The sequence below is a fragment of the Camellia sinensis genome, chromosome 11, assembly GCF_055761805.1.
Source record: "Camellia sinensis isolate YWXY chromosome 11, ASM5576180v1, whole genome shotgun sequence".
NCBI lineage: Eukaryota > Viridiplantae > Streptophyta > Magnoliopsida > Ericales > Theaceae > Camellia > Camellia sinensis.
The window spans coordinates 141,701,332-141,715,898 of NC_138971.1; the positions used below are offsets into that span (position 1 = coordinate 141,701,332).

At 34.3% G+C, this 14,567-nt stretch overlaps 1 protein-coding gene across 7 annotated transcripts; it reads right to left on the reverse strand.

The window, feature by feature from the left end:
• Positions 1 to 2,557: 2,557 nt before the first annotated feature.
• Positions 2,558 to 14,269, reverse strand: LOC145789004 (uncharacterized). Of its 7 annotated transcripts, none has more exons than XM_082895759.1 (7): positions 11,971 to 14,269; positions 9,651 to 9,724; positions 9,371 to 9,425; positions 8,718 to 8,777; positions 7,675 to 7,725; positions 7,355 to 7,427; positions 5,637 to 5,768 (listed from the first exon to the last, which is right to left on the reverse strand). In XM_082895759.1, the coding sequence occupies exons 1-2, from the start codon at positions 12,399 to 12,401 to the stop codon at positions 9,673 to 9,675; spliced, it is 483 nt and encodes a 160-aa protein (XP_082751885.1). In that variant the 5' UTR covers positions 12,402 to 14,269; the 3' UTR covers positions 5,637 to 5,768; positions 7,355 to 7,427; positions 7,675 to 7,725; positions 8,718 to 8,777; positions 9,371 to 9,425; positions 9,651 to 9,672. The 7 variants fall into 7 exon arrangements, with proteins under 7 accessions (XP_082751889.1, XP_082751885.1, XP_082751886.1 ...); XM_082895760.1 differs by having other exon boundaries at positions 9,371 to 9,486; XM_082895758.1 differs by having other exon boundaries at positions 8,718 to 8,814; positions 9,371 to 9,486.
• Between the last annotated feature and the right edge of the window lie 298 nt (positions 14,270 to 14,567).

A 14,567-nucleotide genomic window follows, 5' to 3' on the forward strand; every position in this document is an offset into this window, starting at 1 on the left:
TTGTTTAAAATTTTATATATACAAATATGTAAGAAAAAAAAAAAGAAAGAAAAATCCAGGGGGCCACATGAGCCCCTAGGCACCATGTGGCTCTGTATCCATTTATAAGTATATATTCTACCATTAAATATGTGACTTTATCATAAAAATTCCACTCATTCAACGACACTAAACGTAATTTTTTTTACAAATTGGCATTATAAAAAAATTGTAACCAGCTTACAAACTTTTGCAACATCAAATATAAAAAATTTGGACATTTTCTTATGCCAATTTCTAACAATGTTACACATGTTTGTGTTAATTTTACGATATTTTGCGATAAAATAATTTTTTCGCATAACATTTATAAAAATTTAATTCTATGTAAGAAGTATTTAAATGTCAAATTGTAAAAAAAATTACGTTTTCTGTGATTGAAATGAGTGAAAATTTTATGATAAAGTCACAAGATATGTACCCATAAATGGATACATACCAAATTATATTTTCATACATATATAGTATGTACATATATATAACTAACATGAGAGTATTTTTTGATGTGACAATTTGTTTTTTAAATTGTCTCTCTGCTTAAATTGGAGGGAAACTTGAATTTGCAATAATGCATTTTTTTGAAAACCAAACAAAGATCTTTTTCAAAATAGAATTTTCAAATCACTTTATAAAAAAATAATTCAAAAAAATGGAACCAAACATTGTAATTTTTATTTATCGCAACCCAAAATGTTTCGCTTTAGACCTAAATGTTCAAGCATCAAGTTCAAACATCAGATTTTATAAGAAATGTGTCATGTACCAAATAGAAAACATGTGTTTTTCTATTTTTTTTTATACGGTTTGAAAATTTATATTTACTTAGATGGCAGCTTCCAATTGCTTAATTATAGTGGGTTGTGGCAAGGAGTTCAAATTTACTGGCTTTGTTTTATGGTGCTTAAACATAAAAATGACTGATTTAGGGGTGTAGGGGCGGTCACATTTTTTAAATTTTTTTAAAAAATCTCATATTATATTGATAATTAGTAAGATAATTTTCATGGTTTTTTTTTTTTCAAAATTTTTTAAGAGACAGATTTCGCTTCTTTAAGAGACTGATTTAGACATTGTTATAATAAGAAGAGAAGAATTAGCAAAGGTTATTTGTTCTCTCACCCAATAAATAAATAAATAAAAAATAGCAATATGTATATCAACAGTTCATCCTGTAACCGAGATAATGCATTGAGAAGAAACTTATAAAGATGCAATAAATATATTAAATAAAACTTCAATTTCAAAATAAATTTTCTGTTAAAATACTAAATAGCAGTTAGTGAAACACAAGATCAAATGTATTAATTGACGGGCCCTTAAATTAAAAGTACTATATAAGAGTCTCTCCTACTTCCCATACTAGCCAAGAGGGAAGAACAAAAACAAAACCAGAAATAGAGAATTGAAAATGGCATCCTTTTTTGGTAGGTGTTCCATGCTAGTTTCTCTTGTATTCATGTTCATGTTAATTGGTCCCTCCTTTGCTAAACAACATACTAAGCTCAAGCAAATATGTTCTAAGACTATTGATCAGCCACTACAAGAATTAACACTTTTGGCAACAAAAAAATTGGTCGCTAAAAGTCAATTTTTGGTCGGCAAAAGTTATCCGCGACCAATTTTTTTGGTCGCTACTTTGGTCGCCAATTGAGGGTCGGCAAAAGTAATTCGCGACCAAAATTGTGGTTGGTCAGCAAAAGTTGGATTTCGCGACTAAATTTTTAGTCGCTAAATGTTTAATTACCGCGACTAATTTATTTTGTCGCCAAAACACTTTGGTCGCGAAAAGTGATATTTTCGCGACCAAAAAGTTTGGTCGCCAATTATCACATTCAACGACCAAAAAGTTTGGTCGCCAATTATCACATTCAACGACCAAAAAGTTTGGTCGCCAATTGTGACGTTCCGCGACCAAAAAATTTGGTCGCCAATCGTGACATTCCGCGACCAAAAAATTTAGTCGCTAATTGTGACATTCTGCAACCAAAATTTGTTTGGTCGCCAATTGCGACATTTCGCGACCAAAAACTTTGGTCGCCAATTGTGACATTCTGCGACCAATATTTTTTTGATCGCCAATTGTGACATTTCGCAACTAATCAATTGGTCGTCAATTGTGACATTCTGCGACCAAAATTTGTTTTGGTCGCCAATTGGGACATTTCGCGACCAAAAATTATGGTCGCCAATTGTGACATTCTGCAACCAAAATTTTTTTGGTCGCCAATTGTGACATTTCGCGACTAATCAATTGGTCGCCAAAACTATAAAAACCAAACCAAATTTTGGTCGCCAATACCCAACAAAATAAACCTGTAATTTATAATAATTCATCCAATTTATTCAATATAATCTGTAAAAAGAAGAAATCATTCAAACCAACAAATAAATTGAATCATCAACATTCAACAAAATACATATATCAACCATTTCTGAACCTGTTTAATTAAAGTCAGCAACAAAAATAAGTTTACATCCGCAAATAATTCGAAACTACATATTTCATTTAGCATAAAAATTAAACACATAACAAGTACTTGTTATTATGTTTTAAATTTTTATCCATGTACATCAACCCAAAAATATAACTAGTAGTCTACCAAATATTTTCTATACACACATCCAAAAATATAACTACTAGTCTACCCTAATATTTTCCATATACATCTATACAAAAATATATAATCCTTCCAAAAATACAAAAAGTGCCAATTTGTCCTGTACAATTTAGCTTTGTGCACGAGTTCATCCATCTGTACCAAAGAAAAAGAGAAATAATGTCAGTTAAAATTGGACAATTAATGAAAAATGTCCATGAAAAGCAAAGGTCACATTAGCAAATTAAAATGACTACCATTAACAAATTGTAAATAAAACAATAGCATTCTTATGTCTATAGAATAAATTGGATGAGCCACAATTCCCCGTTTAACCAGTTTGTGACTATTGGATAGTTTTATTTCTAATCGTTTTTATTTAGAGATAAGTATTAGAAAAAGCAAATACTAATATATTACTTTATATTTATCATGCATGTATTGATCAGTGATATAAAAAAATGTTTAAAACAAAAAATAATATATAGCAGCTCTCTAATAAATTTGATACATCGATGATTAATAGTTTGTATTTATAGTTGCCTGTCACCTATAAATACAAACTATGAATTGGTGTTGATAGTCACCACCATATATAGCACACCACCGAAAGCATCCAGACAGATCTGATGCAGACCACCAAAATTGCTCCAGATCAGTCCACCTTCATGACTGATGCAATACTTCACCATGCAGACCACCAAAGGAAGAGAAAAGAAGGAAAAAAAAGAAATAGAGAGGAGCTAATTCAGAGCAGTTTTGGACCCCAAACGCCCCGGTTTTGCCTACTTTAACACACTTTTATGTCCTACATAACTAATAATGCGTCCTATCGAAGCGTTGCTTGCTTTCACAAGTTTGTTTGATCTAGGCCGAGGTGACCGCTACGATCTCGGGTTGTTTCCAGGCTGTTTCCAACTTTTTGCCCCAACCGGCTCGTTTTTGCCTTATCTATCACATTTTGGTTTCCATGGAACAGTCACAAATTCTTGTTTAACTAGTCATCCTTGGATCAGTGGAACATTACAATGTTTAAAGTTTCTATACTGGTCAACATAAACTAAACTGTAAATTCCATCTTTTATATAGTTAAACAAAAATTAGTTTAAAGACAATCATTTCTCTATGATATTCTCATCAAACGTTTATTTGCCTTTACTTTGAACATAAATATAATCAAATATGGTTTAACACACTTACCAATTACCATGACTATCTATTGTCGAGAATTTGGTAGATTGCGATTTTCCAAAACTTGCGCCAACATGCTCTGAAGTCCAAAAAGCTGCCGCTGCATCTCCTCACGTTGTCTTGTATTCTCTGCCTCTTTCATTTGTAAAAAAGCTATAAAAAAAAATTAAATTAAAATTTTTTTAAAAAAAAAGATACTAAATATCACTACTGAATGGATAGCACAGAGAGAGTGGTTGAGAGATGACTATCAGTTTCACTACTTGCCTACAAAATTAACATACTAAATATGCACTAGTTCATTTTGATGACAGGAAAAGATTATAAAAAATAAATAATTAAAAAAAAAAGAAAAAGAAGAAGAGGAAGAAAGAAGAAAATGCATTAGTTAAGTAGCTTTGCATACACTATGCATTTAATCATAGATGTATATATGCACATAGGTACACATAATACATGCTCGGTATATTGTTTTCTCTTGATCTGTTGTTCATGTTATAACAGGCTGGAAGACATTCTTGATCATAATTTTCTCAAACATGAATGTCTAATTTTCTCAAAAAAATGTGCCCACCTGAACATAATAACCCACTCGCGAATAGGTTAGTCAAAAAGTCAACCTGGTTTACTCCTTCCAATAGCCTCAACTCCATCTCATTATGTACAGGAAACAGAACTACTCACTTATGTCCCAAACTATCTTGGCAAAAACTAATGTGTAGTCTAGATTTTTTTTCTGTATTTTGGTATATAACTAGTCAATAGTCTTTCTTCACCAAGAGTGATCGATGGGGCGGCCCCTACCACCTTGCAACCAAGTTTCTATTTTGTCTTGGGTACTTGATGTTCTTGCTATTTTAAGGCAATTAGGTACGTTTATCATCGACTAGAGAAACAATTTCTTCACACATGACTGCAAATTTGGTACAACTGAGTTATGGTTGATGGGGAGGCCCCTACCAGAGTGTAATGCTGTTCGAGCTAAGTCTGCCAAATGAAAATGGAGTCACATTTTGTACTAGACAGTTCATCCTCAGAGAGTATGTCTTGGTTTGATGACTAAGAAAATGATACATGAATAATTACCCCCCTTTCTTTTTACCTCCTACGTACGAACCATATGTATAAATATAGGACCTATCATATCTATAAAATAATAAGATCCACCATTATTTTTCAACGGATCATGCTAATGACAAATTAATGTGTAGTCTAGATTTTTGCAGTGTTTGTGGCGGGCTTTATCCCGTTCTTTTGAAGATCCTTCTCAATGTCAATCATATCACGTGGTAGTTCAATTCCCCGGAATAGCAGTTTCAGGTCGTCATCAACCTTGATTGGCACTCGAGGGTCATTTGGATAGGCTATGTCTTCTTGCGAGTCGAAGTTCGACAAAAGCCAGATTTGACCAGCAGCTTTCAAAGCCTATGAAGAAAATACAAATTTTGCTCTAAAACTCCAAGAAAAACGAAAATTAAAGGTTATAATGCAAAGTCCATGCAAGTATTTGGCTATTATTTTAGGCGGTAACACAAACCTGTAGATCCTCCATGACAGTTGGGTATGCATCCTTGAGATCAATAACAGCAATGCCCTCTGGAAATTTACGTATTAGGATGAGTAGTTGATTCTTGTCCTTCAGAGCATGTTTGGACTATAATCAAATAAAGACCAAGTAAATTCTCAGCACAAAGACAACTTTTTTTCGAAGCTTTTTGGGCAGGCACCTGTAACAATCTATGAACTTTTGGGGAAGACAGAGAAGTTCAATTGTCTGCCAGGGTTCCAGGTGAAAAGATTAGGATTTACCTTGTAAGCGAAGCACCTCCCATCATAGTTCACTTTTGGGTAATTCCTCAAACTGTCAAAGATAGCCTTGTTGGAATTAATGTCAACATAACATGCTTCATTTATTTGCTCTGGTGTAAAGGCTTGCCTTGTCTGCAGAACAAGAAACATAAATAATTAAGGTGTAATTAATCCCTTTCAAGTGAGCCTACAAAAAATGAGAGGACAAATCAACCAATGACTTCCCACATGCCCCTGCCTCGCACACTAGCATCCTGCAGGGGTAGGTGGGTTGTGCAGCAAGTATCAGCAGCAGGAATAAGTTCAAGGCTCACAGCATAAGAAGTATTGGAGGAACTATAAAACTTCTACAACCTCTATATTTTTTTGCTAAGTCTATAACATAACCTCTATATTTGAACACTGTAGATCTACCCAAAGAAATCTCACATTATCCAACCCCCAGCTGGATGAAAAATCTCGAGAGATAAATAATGCTCAATATGTAAAGAGCCCCCAGAGAAATCGGTGTAACAAGTAGTGTCAGACTTGTCAGTGTTGGGAACCATAACCAGTTTCCTCTTAGCCAATATCATTGCTAACAACTGTTATGTTATGTGACTAAGCACTTTGCATCCTTATTGATGAAACTGATAGTTTTCATCTAACATGTCCAAAACATCAAAGGTAAATATAGAAATTTTCAACTTCTCAGGAAAGAACTTGTATAAAATCGATATTTTCAAGCACTTTCTACTTATCCGTCCCCCCGTGATAGATTTAGTTACAACGTGTCCGTGAATGTTCTCACAGAGGCAGAATGTTCATAAGAAGTGGTATGAAAGAGCACCTACAAAAGGGAAAAGAAGAGATATCCAGACTATGAAATGATGTTGAAGTGATGGAGGCTGAAGTTATTGAACTGAAAGCAAACTAAAACATCTTTAAACCAAGATCAAGATAAACAAATAAAGGCTGATGGACTTCCATTAATTTATTTAAAAGGTTCCCATCGTATACATAGAAAAGGTTCCCATCGTATACATAGAAAAGTATGTAAAAGGTCTTAATTAATGTCCTCAATTTAATTAATCTCAATTATGGCATGACATATCACATTAATTTCTGTACATAACAAAAGGTTCCCATCGTATACATTCTGCTCATTGAAAGTCAATTAATTGTTTTCACCCAAATCTCATCCTAGGCCTAGCCCATAGGAAAGACTTAACTGCTTTGATATTGAGTGATAAGTATGTAAGAGTTGAATTGGAGTGCAACTACTCTGCATTTATAGTTGATGGGTAGAACTTTGTACCCATTGTCTTTGATCTTTGAAAATGAAACACATACAGTAAACATATTTGAACAAAGACCTCTAGTGAGAACCCATCATAAGCATCAGCACTTCAAAGGTTGCATTATTATTACACATCAACATAGAACTCAAAAATGTTAATATTCATACATATATGTGTGTATATAGACACATAAGAGGGGAACAAATGAGAATTAAGTTACCAACACTAAACAAATAGTCGATTTAATCAAACTTCCATAACATCGCTAACTTCTATATAAACAAATAAATAATCACCTACAAAATCAAGGAGGTCTCAAATGCATGCTATATGAAAGCAAGTAAAAGCAGTTTGTGAACTTAAATAAACAGTGAACAATGGTGGTACAAATAATAACCTTGATGTAATAATTAATAATTATCAGATCAAGAACCTAACCTCTAATTCAGATATGTAGGCTTCATTTTCCTCATGTTTGGATTTCAGGATATCTGGAAGCCCGAACTTTTCCCTGAAATAGCATAGATAAAAAAATGTCTTCAGGTCTCTTATATATATATATATATATATATATATGTGTGTGTGTGTGTGTCATGCTGGAGAGAACAAAACAAAACCAAAATAAAAATGAAGGATTGCAATCATGTGTAGCACCCATATAAAATGAACTAAACAATGCCAATGCTCAGCATCCATATGAACTTAAGTTAGTACCAAAAGGGTAATATAGAAGAAACAATTGACATATCAAACTATACCATAAAATAACTGAACATGAGAGATGGCCTCAGCTCCAATTGATATTTAACCTGCAATTCCAGAGTTTGCTCATCAAGAGAGGACTTCAAGGTCTGAACATGAGCCCATTTAATATGCATGCCTATCTTAGTACATATATATAGCATTTAGAATGTGGCCTCATTGGAGTATGAGCCAAAATATCATTAACTAAATTTCTCTCTAAAAATTGGTCTCTAGAATACACTCCCATGCTCAACAATTGCTGAGCATTATTCATTTAAATGCACATTTTGATTGTAGAGAAGCCATTGACAAAATCAAAATTGGATGACAACATTCAATACTTTCTATGCTATCCAATGACATAACTGCAACCTATAAAGAGTATTCCAGGAAGAGAAGCAAAGAGAATGTACACATGAATAACGACTTGGCCAAAAGGTGATCAAAAAGAAAATAGACTTATAATTCAAATGTCATCATAACAAATTAGCAATCATTATCTTCATTGCCACCAATCATTGTCAATTCCTTCTTTCCTATCCACAATGCAAATCTTGATTAGCCTTCCTAGTCTACTGTTTACAACAAATTCAGACTGCTAGCAGAAGCAATCCAACTCCCTTTGATTCTTGCTACATGAAAAGAACATTGATGTTAAAATGATATTGAAAAGAACATTATTACTCCTGCTCTACCAGAAGCAATCCAATGTAAGTTGATGTTAAAATGATATTGAAAAGAACATTATTACTCCTGCTCTACCAGAAGCAATCCAACTCCCTTTGATTCTTGCTACATGTATGGAATATATTAAGAAGTGAACATGAAAATTATTTAATAATGTTTTTGACCATGGAAAAGATTAGGAGTGACTCACCAACACCCTTACAAACACCCGATATTTATGCATATGCTCAAAGCATATAATAATAATAATAATAATAATAATAATAATAATAATAATAATAATAATAATAATAATAATAATAATAATAATAATAATAATAATAATAATAATAATAATAAATAAAACATTTAAACAGTAGGAGATACTAACCTTCACCAAGAGCTTGCATTCCAAATTGTTTGGTATTGGACGCCTGTGATCCATTGTCCGCTACAATAGGAGATTCTTGAGATTTTACAAAAGATGCCTATTGACATGAATTATGGTGTTTAAATAGAGTTTCCATCTTGTAGAACAAGGGAAAATTTAAAGCAGTTCAAAAAATGGTAGATGTGCTGAATTAAAGATCTTTCTCCCAAAATATGATTTTCCACACACTAGACTAGAGCCACAATTATGATTTTCTTCTTCCTTTCTCCCAAAAGAAGGCATAACTACTGAATCCAAAAGAAAGTGTGAGCCAATTTGCATGTCAGGTATATAAGGTTATCATTCATATACCAGCATCTAAATTGATTGAAATGTGAATCAAATGAGCTAATGAGCATATGGCTCATCCCCACTAAATGGCAGTTATAGTAGTACCTGATTTCCAAACATAGCACATCACCATAAAATTTTCCACACACTATTTAGGTTATTGAAAGTAACCAAATTACAGGCATTTCGAAATTATGAAACAACATATATGGATAGGGAATAGAAAACAGGTTTCTCTAATCACATGGCATGCAAAAGACATCATAAATACATGGAACTTGAGGCACGCAAGAGCATGAGGTGCAGTGTAGTAAGAAACTAACCTGACAATTTCCATCTCCATGAACCATAAACTCCACCAACTCATATAACTGCAATCTGAAGAAGAACAGACATCTCCAGCATCAAAAACTATATATATGAAATAAAAATCCCACAGCTGCAAAAAAAAAAAAAAAAAAAAAAAAAAAAATAATAATAATAATAAAAATAAGTAAATAAATAAATAAAGGAAGGCAAAAGAGACAAAGATGCATATATCTTTTCTTCTCTGGACGAGGGGAAGGGGAGCTTTTGTCCAGTCCTAAAACAATAGCTGAATACCTGTCCAATAATCTTTGATGGTCTAAAGTTGCTTCATCAACAGAACGTATTTCTCCATTAGTTCTAACGACATGCTGCACAAATACAGCAACATAATAGTGAGTTTATTTATAACAAGTCATCACTAAACCATAGCAGATAGAAGCACATATCACTAAACCATAGCATTAGATATTGTTGTATTTCTTTATGTAGAATGGAGCTGTTTACTGTTTTTGTGTTGGTACCTCAAATATGGAACTGGTTAGGCTAAACTCTGGTGGTCTGTCTACACATTCTACTGGAGTGTCATGTGATCTGCTGTGTAAATCTATCCAGGTGCCATGTCCGCCTGCTGTTAATGTCTATAAATTCTGGTTTGTGTTGTGTTTGCTTTAGTTTAGCTGCTATGAATAGGTGCCCAGGTGCTGTGTGGGAGTGTGTCTTTGCCTTGCTGCTGTTGATTCTGCCTTGCTGCTGCCAGCTCTGTTTTGCTGCCGAGTGTTTTGATGGTTATGGAAATTGTGATGTCAAGTACACGTAAAACTCTATAGTGCAACTCATAAACTAATAATGGGGCTTTTAGTTATTATTTAACACAATAGTCTATGGCTGCTATCCTGACTTGTAGAAACACTAACTTAAAATATTTGAAGTCTCCAATGTATTTTTTCCACCATCAGATCTATATATAGCTAAAACTTGAAATATGCTTCATATCAAGCACTATAATACATTGTCTACATAAAGAGATTGGCTAGAGAGAGATCATGAAAACCTTAAAATTAGGAGCATTTCTTCTTGTATTGATCACATTTCTTGTAACATATTTCTTCTTCAACTCTTTGATCTTGCTTCCATGTTCTCAACTCAAAGTTCTGTGGCTGCTATCAGAAGGTGGGCTGAAGACCAACATGGATCCAATTTGCTTGTGCCTAAGCTATAATGGTTTAATGTTGCCCCTTCAAAAACCCAGTTTTTTGGCTGGTTCGCTTGGTAATGGAGGGTGAAAACAGCCGTCTCTTCATCTCTTGCATCAATAGAAAAAGAATAACCACTTTGATTGTTACTAGTATAAATGTTTGGATTACCATATCGATATGACACATACATAGAATCAATAAATCCAAAGCCAGATATTTTACAGTCATAAAACCAAATATACACAGAATCAATAAATCCAAAATGAAATCTCGAAGTGATTATATATTCCTCACCACTTGTAGAATCCTAAACTTACTTGTAGAATCCTAAACTTACTTGCAATACCCATTGAGTTGGAAGGTATTGCAAGTTCCCATGAAAGTAATGTTATCACTTGGCAAATAATGGTCATACCCAAAAGAAACCTTCTCTTGGTTGTTCACTGTGTCTTACAAGGTGACACAGCTGATAATATGCAGGATCTTCCTCCCTTAATTTCTTCAGTATCCTCATCAGCTTTCTTGGCATTTCAGTATCACGCTCGCACAGATTAACCTGATTTTCAAGATTTAACCCAAAAAAAAAAAAAAAGGAAGAATGAATACAGCATCAGGGGAGGTCAGTTACAGCATATAAGAAAAGCAGCAGGAAAAAAAAAAAGGCCTTCTAAGTATCGCTAGATGTACTTCACAAATTTAGAAGAGTCCATGTAGCATACAAAGCAACTACAGTCTATGTGGCATAAAATAACCTGAAGAAGAAGGGAATAAAACAAAGGAGAAAAATGGAACACAATTCAAACCACTATAGTAGTATCCTAATTCAAAAGCAATGGTCTCTTCCATCACATAGCAGTTTTATCTGCAGAACTATCTGCATAGGATCCTGCCTTTTACCATTGAAATGAACATCATTACGATCCGTAGCCCACTCAAACTCAAACTGACTGACACTAACACATATAAAGCAAACTGAAACATTCCCTTCATACACACCTAGCATACTGAATCCTACATGAATTGCAAATACAGTAAAGTCCTTAACTCTTACATTATACCTTCTTTAACTTCCTTCCCACATCTTGAGTACTATTATAGTTTCTCATGTTTACTCAAAACTTCAAGAATTTTTTCATTTTGAAGGTCCAAGCTATATATAGTGGTGACACATAGGTTATGAAAGCTTATTCTAGTCTTGCCTTGCATCATCGAGACAAAGCAGAATTTAAATCCCTCAAAGCTTAAAAAAGGCATAGAAAAAAGGTGCACATCCACAGATTCTCAGGAGAACACATTATATGAATTGTATGTATTTATCACATTTCATTAAAATTCATATCCTAAAGGAGAAAAATGAAATGGAGATTGAAAAGGCAGCACATATATATATTTCCAGAATGAACAAAATCCCTCTTTACCTTTTGAGAATCCAGCGACTATTACTGTTGCCATATCTCCAGAATGATAATCCAGGAACTTGTGAAAGCAGGGATTCAATGACCCCTGCAGGAACTATTTTGTTCACTGTCCCCATTTCATTTCCCACTGGTTGACTATCAAAATCTCGCCAAAACTTAATAACATGGAGACTCTCCTCTTCAGTTGATCTCTGCACAACAATTCTGGATGCATAACCCTTCTCTCTCATTTGAAGGCATATTTCTGAGGGATTGTTTGCTGTAAGGGTAACCATATACAACCAGCCCCTGTCAGACAAAAGTTTGTCAGCAATGGGCAATATTTTATCAATAACACTCCAACCATTCTCTCCTCCAGCCCAAGCCGAGGCAATCCCTTCACGACCCACTACATCTTCAGGTGTTGGCACATAAGGTGGATTCACAACCATCACATCCACCAATCCTTATAATCGCTTCTCCAGTCCTGCCTGGTCGTTATAGACTTCTAGTGGACAATGAGAAAATTTCAGAGATTCCAGTTTGTTATGGCAATTTATGCCGGAACAAAAATATTAATGTGGCCTAAACTACAGAGTGCAGAAATTGGAAAGTAAACATTACTGATATCAAGCAAGTGATCAATAGCATAGAAATATTTACTATTATCTGCATCCCTATATGATCGTTAAACAAACTTCCAATTTTGAAAAAATAAAAGTGGCCAACACAAGAAACATGTATTATTACTTTTTTGTTACATTAACAAATTACTCCAAATTCCAATAATTAGCACTATTCCTTTTCCTCACAACAACAACAAGAAGCATGTTTTATAGCATGAGATGGGTTTAACTACATAGGTCCAATTTGTTTCCACTTAATTGCACCTTATTTAGAGTAAAATTTGAATTCACATGCTAAGTAGTTGTACTTCAAAAGGTAGAAACTTTTCAAGTTTTCATTTTATTTTCTTTTTCAACTTAAAAATCTCAAAATACTAACGTTGGTTTTTAGAAACTTTTTTTTTTATTAAAAGATTCTATCGACGCAACACTTATACAGCCAATATACAACACAATTGCTTCTCAAATCTAAACGAAATCGCTTGTCACGTCAGCAGCATATTGTGCCTTATGTTGAAAACCCCTCCCATTTCTTATGCATCTTCTAACCTCTAACTTCGTATTTTAGATGTTCAAAATTGAATGTTTAATTTTGAACTTCTAATCAGCAGCATTTACAAGTTAAACCTGAGATCATCAGCTAAACAGTTTGGGGAAATGCAGTGTCCTCTTAGATTTATAATACAAAATTAAAACTTTTAAATCAATTCAAGGTTAAAAGGGCAGTTAGGATTACCAGGAGAGCCAAAAGTATAACAACCAATCCGAACAAATAGTATGCTTAATCTGCAATTAAAAATTTGACAAAATTTAGAGCCCTAGCAACAACTTCATGCACATGAACTGTAATACTAATCAATTGAAGGTTTTTCACTTTGACATTTTATCAAACACTTGGTGAATATACTATATAACCCAATTTCAACATAACCCATTTCCCTGAACCACCCATCAATGAAAATCTCTTATTTAGCATATCAAATTCTCATTAAAAAAAATTAACATCAATCAATTAAGCCCTAAAAGAACAAAAAAAAGTTGACATAAAGACAGAGCGAGAGAGATCAGAAATAGATGGAGAGAGAGAGAGAGAGACGCGCACACACATACCAGAAACACACATACCAGAAAGACAGAGCGAGAGAGATCAGAAATAGAACCCCATGACTTATCAGGAGTCGCATTGTCTACAGCTGAAACCACATTCAACTCAAGATTCAGGGCCACAGGATTTTGGCCTCTGCCTCCCCTTCCTCCACGACCACCTGACCCAGATCGACCTCCAATAGGTGTGTAAACCTTCGAATCAGCCATACCACCACCAACTCGATGAGAATGGACACTCCCAGCCATCGGAAGGGCATCAAGCTTCGATACCAGATTTCTCGCCCTAGCAAAAAAGAGGCTGTCTGGGATATACTTATTCGCGATCTACAACAGCTTCCTCACTCCCCTCCATTTCTACGATGTCTGACCACCGAGATTGGAGAAGATTTAGGGCAGAAGCTGTTAGGGTTGAAGTTTCCTCCTGGATAAGATCACACGGGATCAGATCCTCCCGATCCACACCAGACATGGAAGCCTTCATACGATTAAGCTCCTGTGCAACCTCCACCAAAGCTAACCCCAACGATGCAACCCCTTTCTCTCTTTCATTTATCGCCAGAATATCACTCGTCAACCCTTCCATAGATTCCACAAAGGAAGAAGGGATACACAAGGCTACTCACTGGTTCTAATTTTTTTTTTTTTTTTTTTTTTCTGTTTCCCAGGTACAAAACGACGTCGTTTTTTGATTGGTGACCAAATTTATTTTGTCGCCAAAAAAATTTATTTCCCCCCTTCATGTTTCAAATTTCCCTCCACAAACTTTTGGAGACCAAAAGACCAAATTAGTCGAAAAAAAAGTACTTTCGCCGACAAACTTTTTTAGTCGCCAAATCTCAATCAACGGCGACTAAAATATCGGTCGCTAAAAATACAAATTTGGTG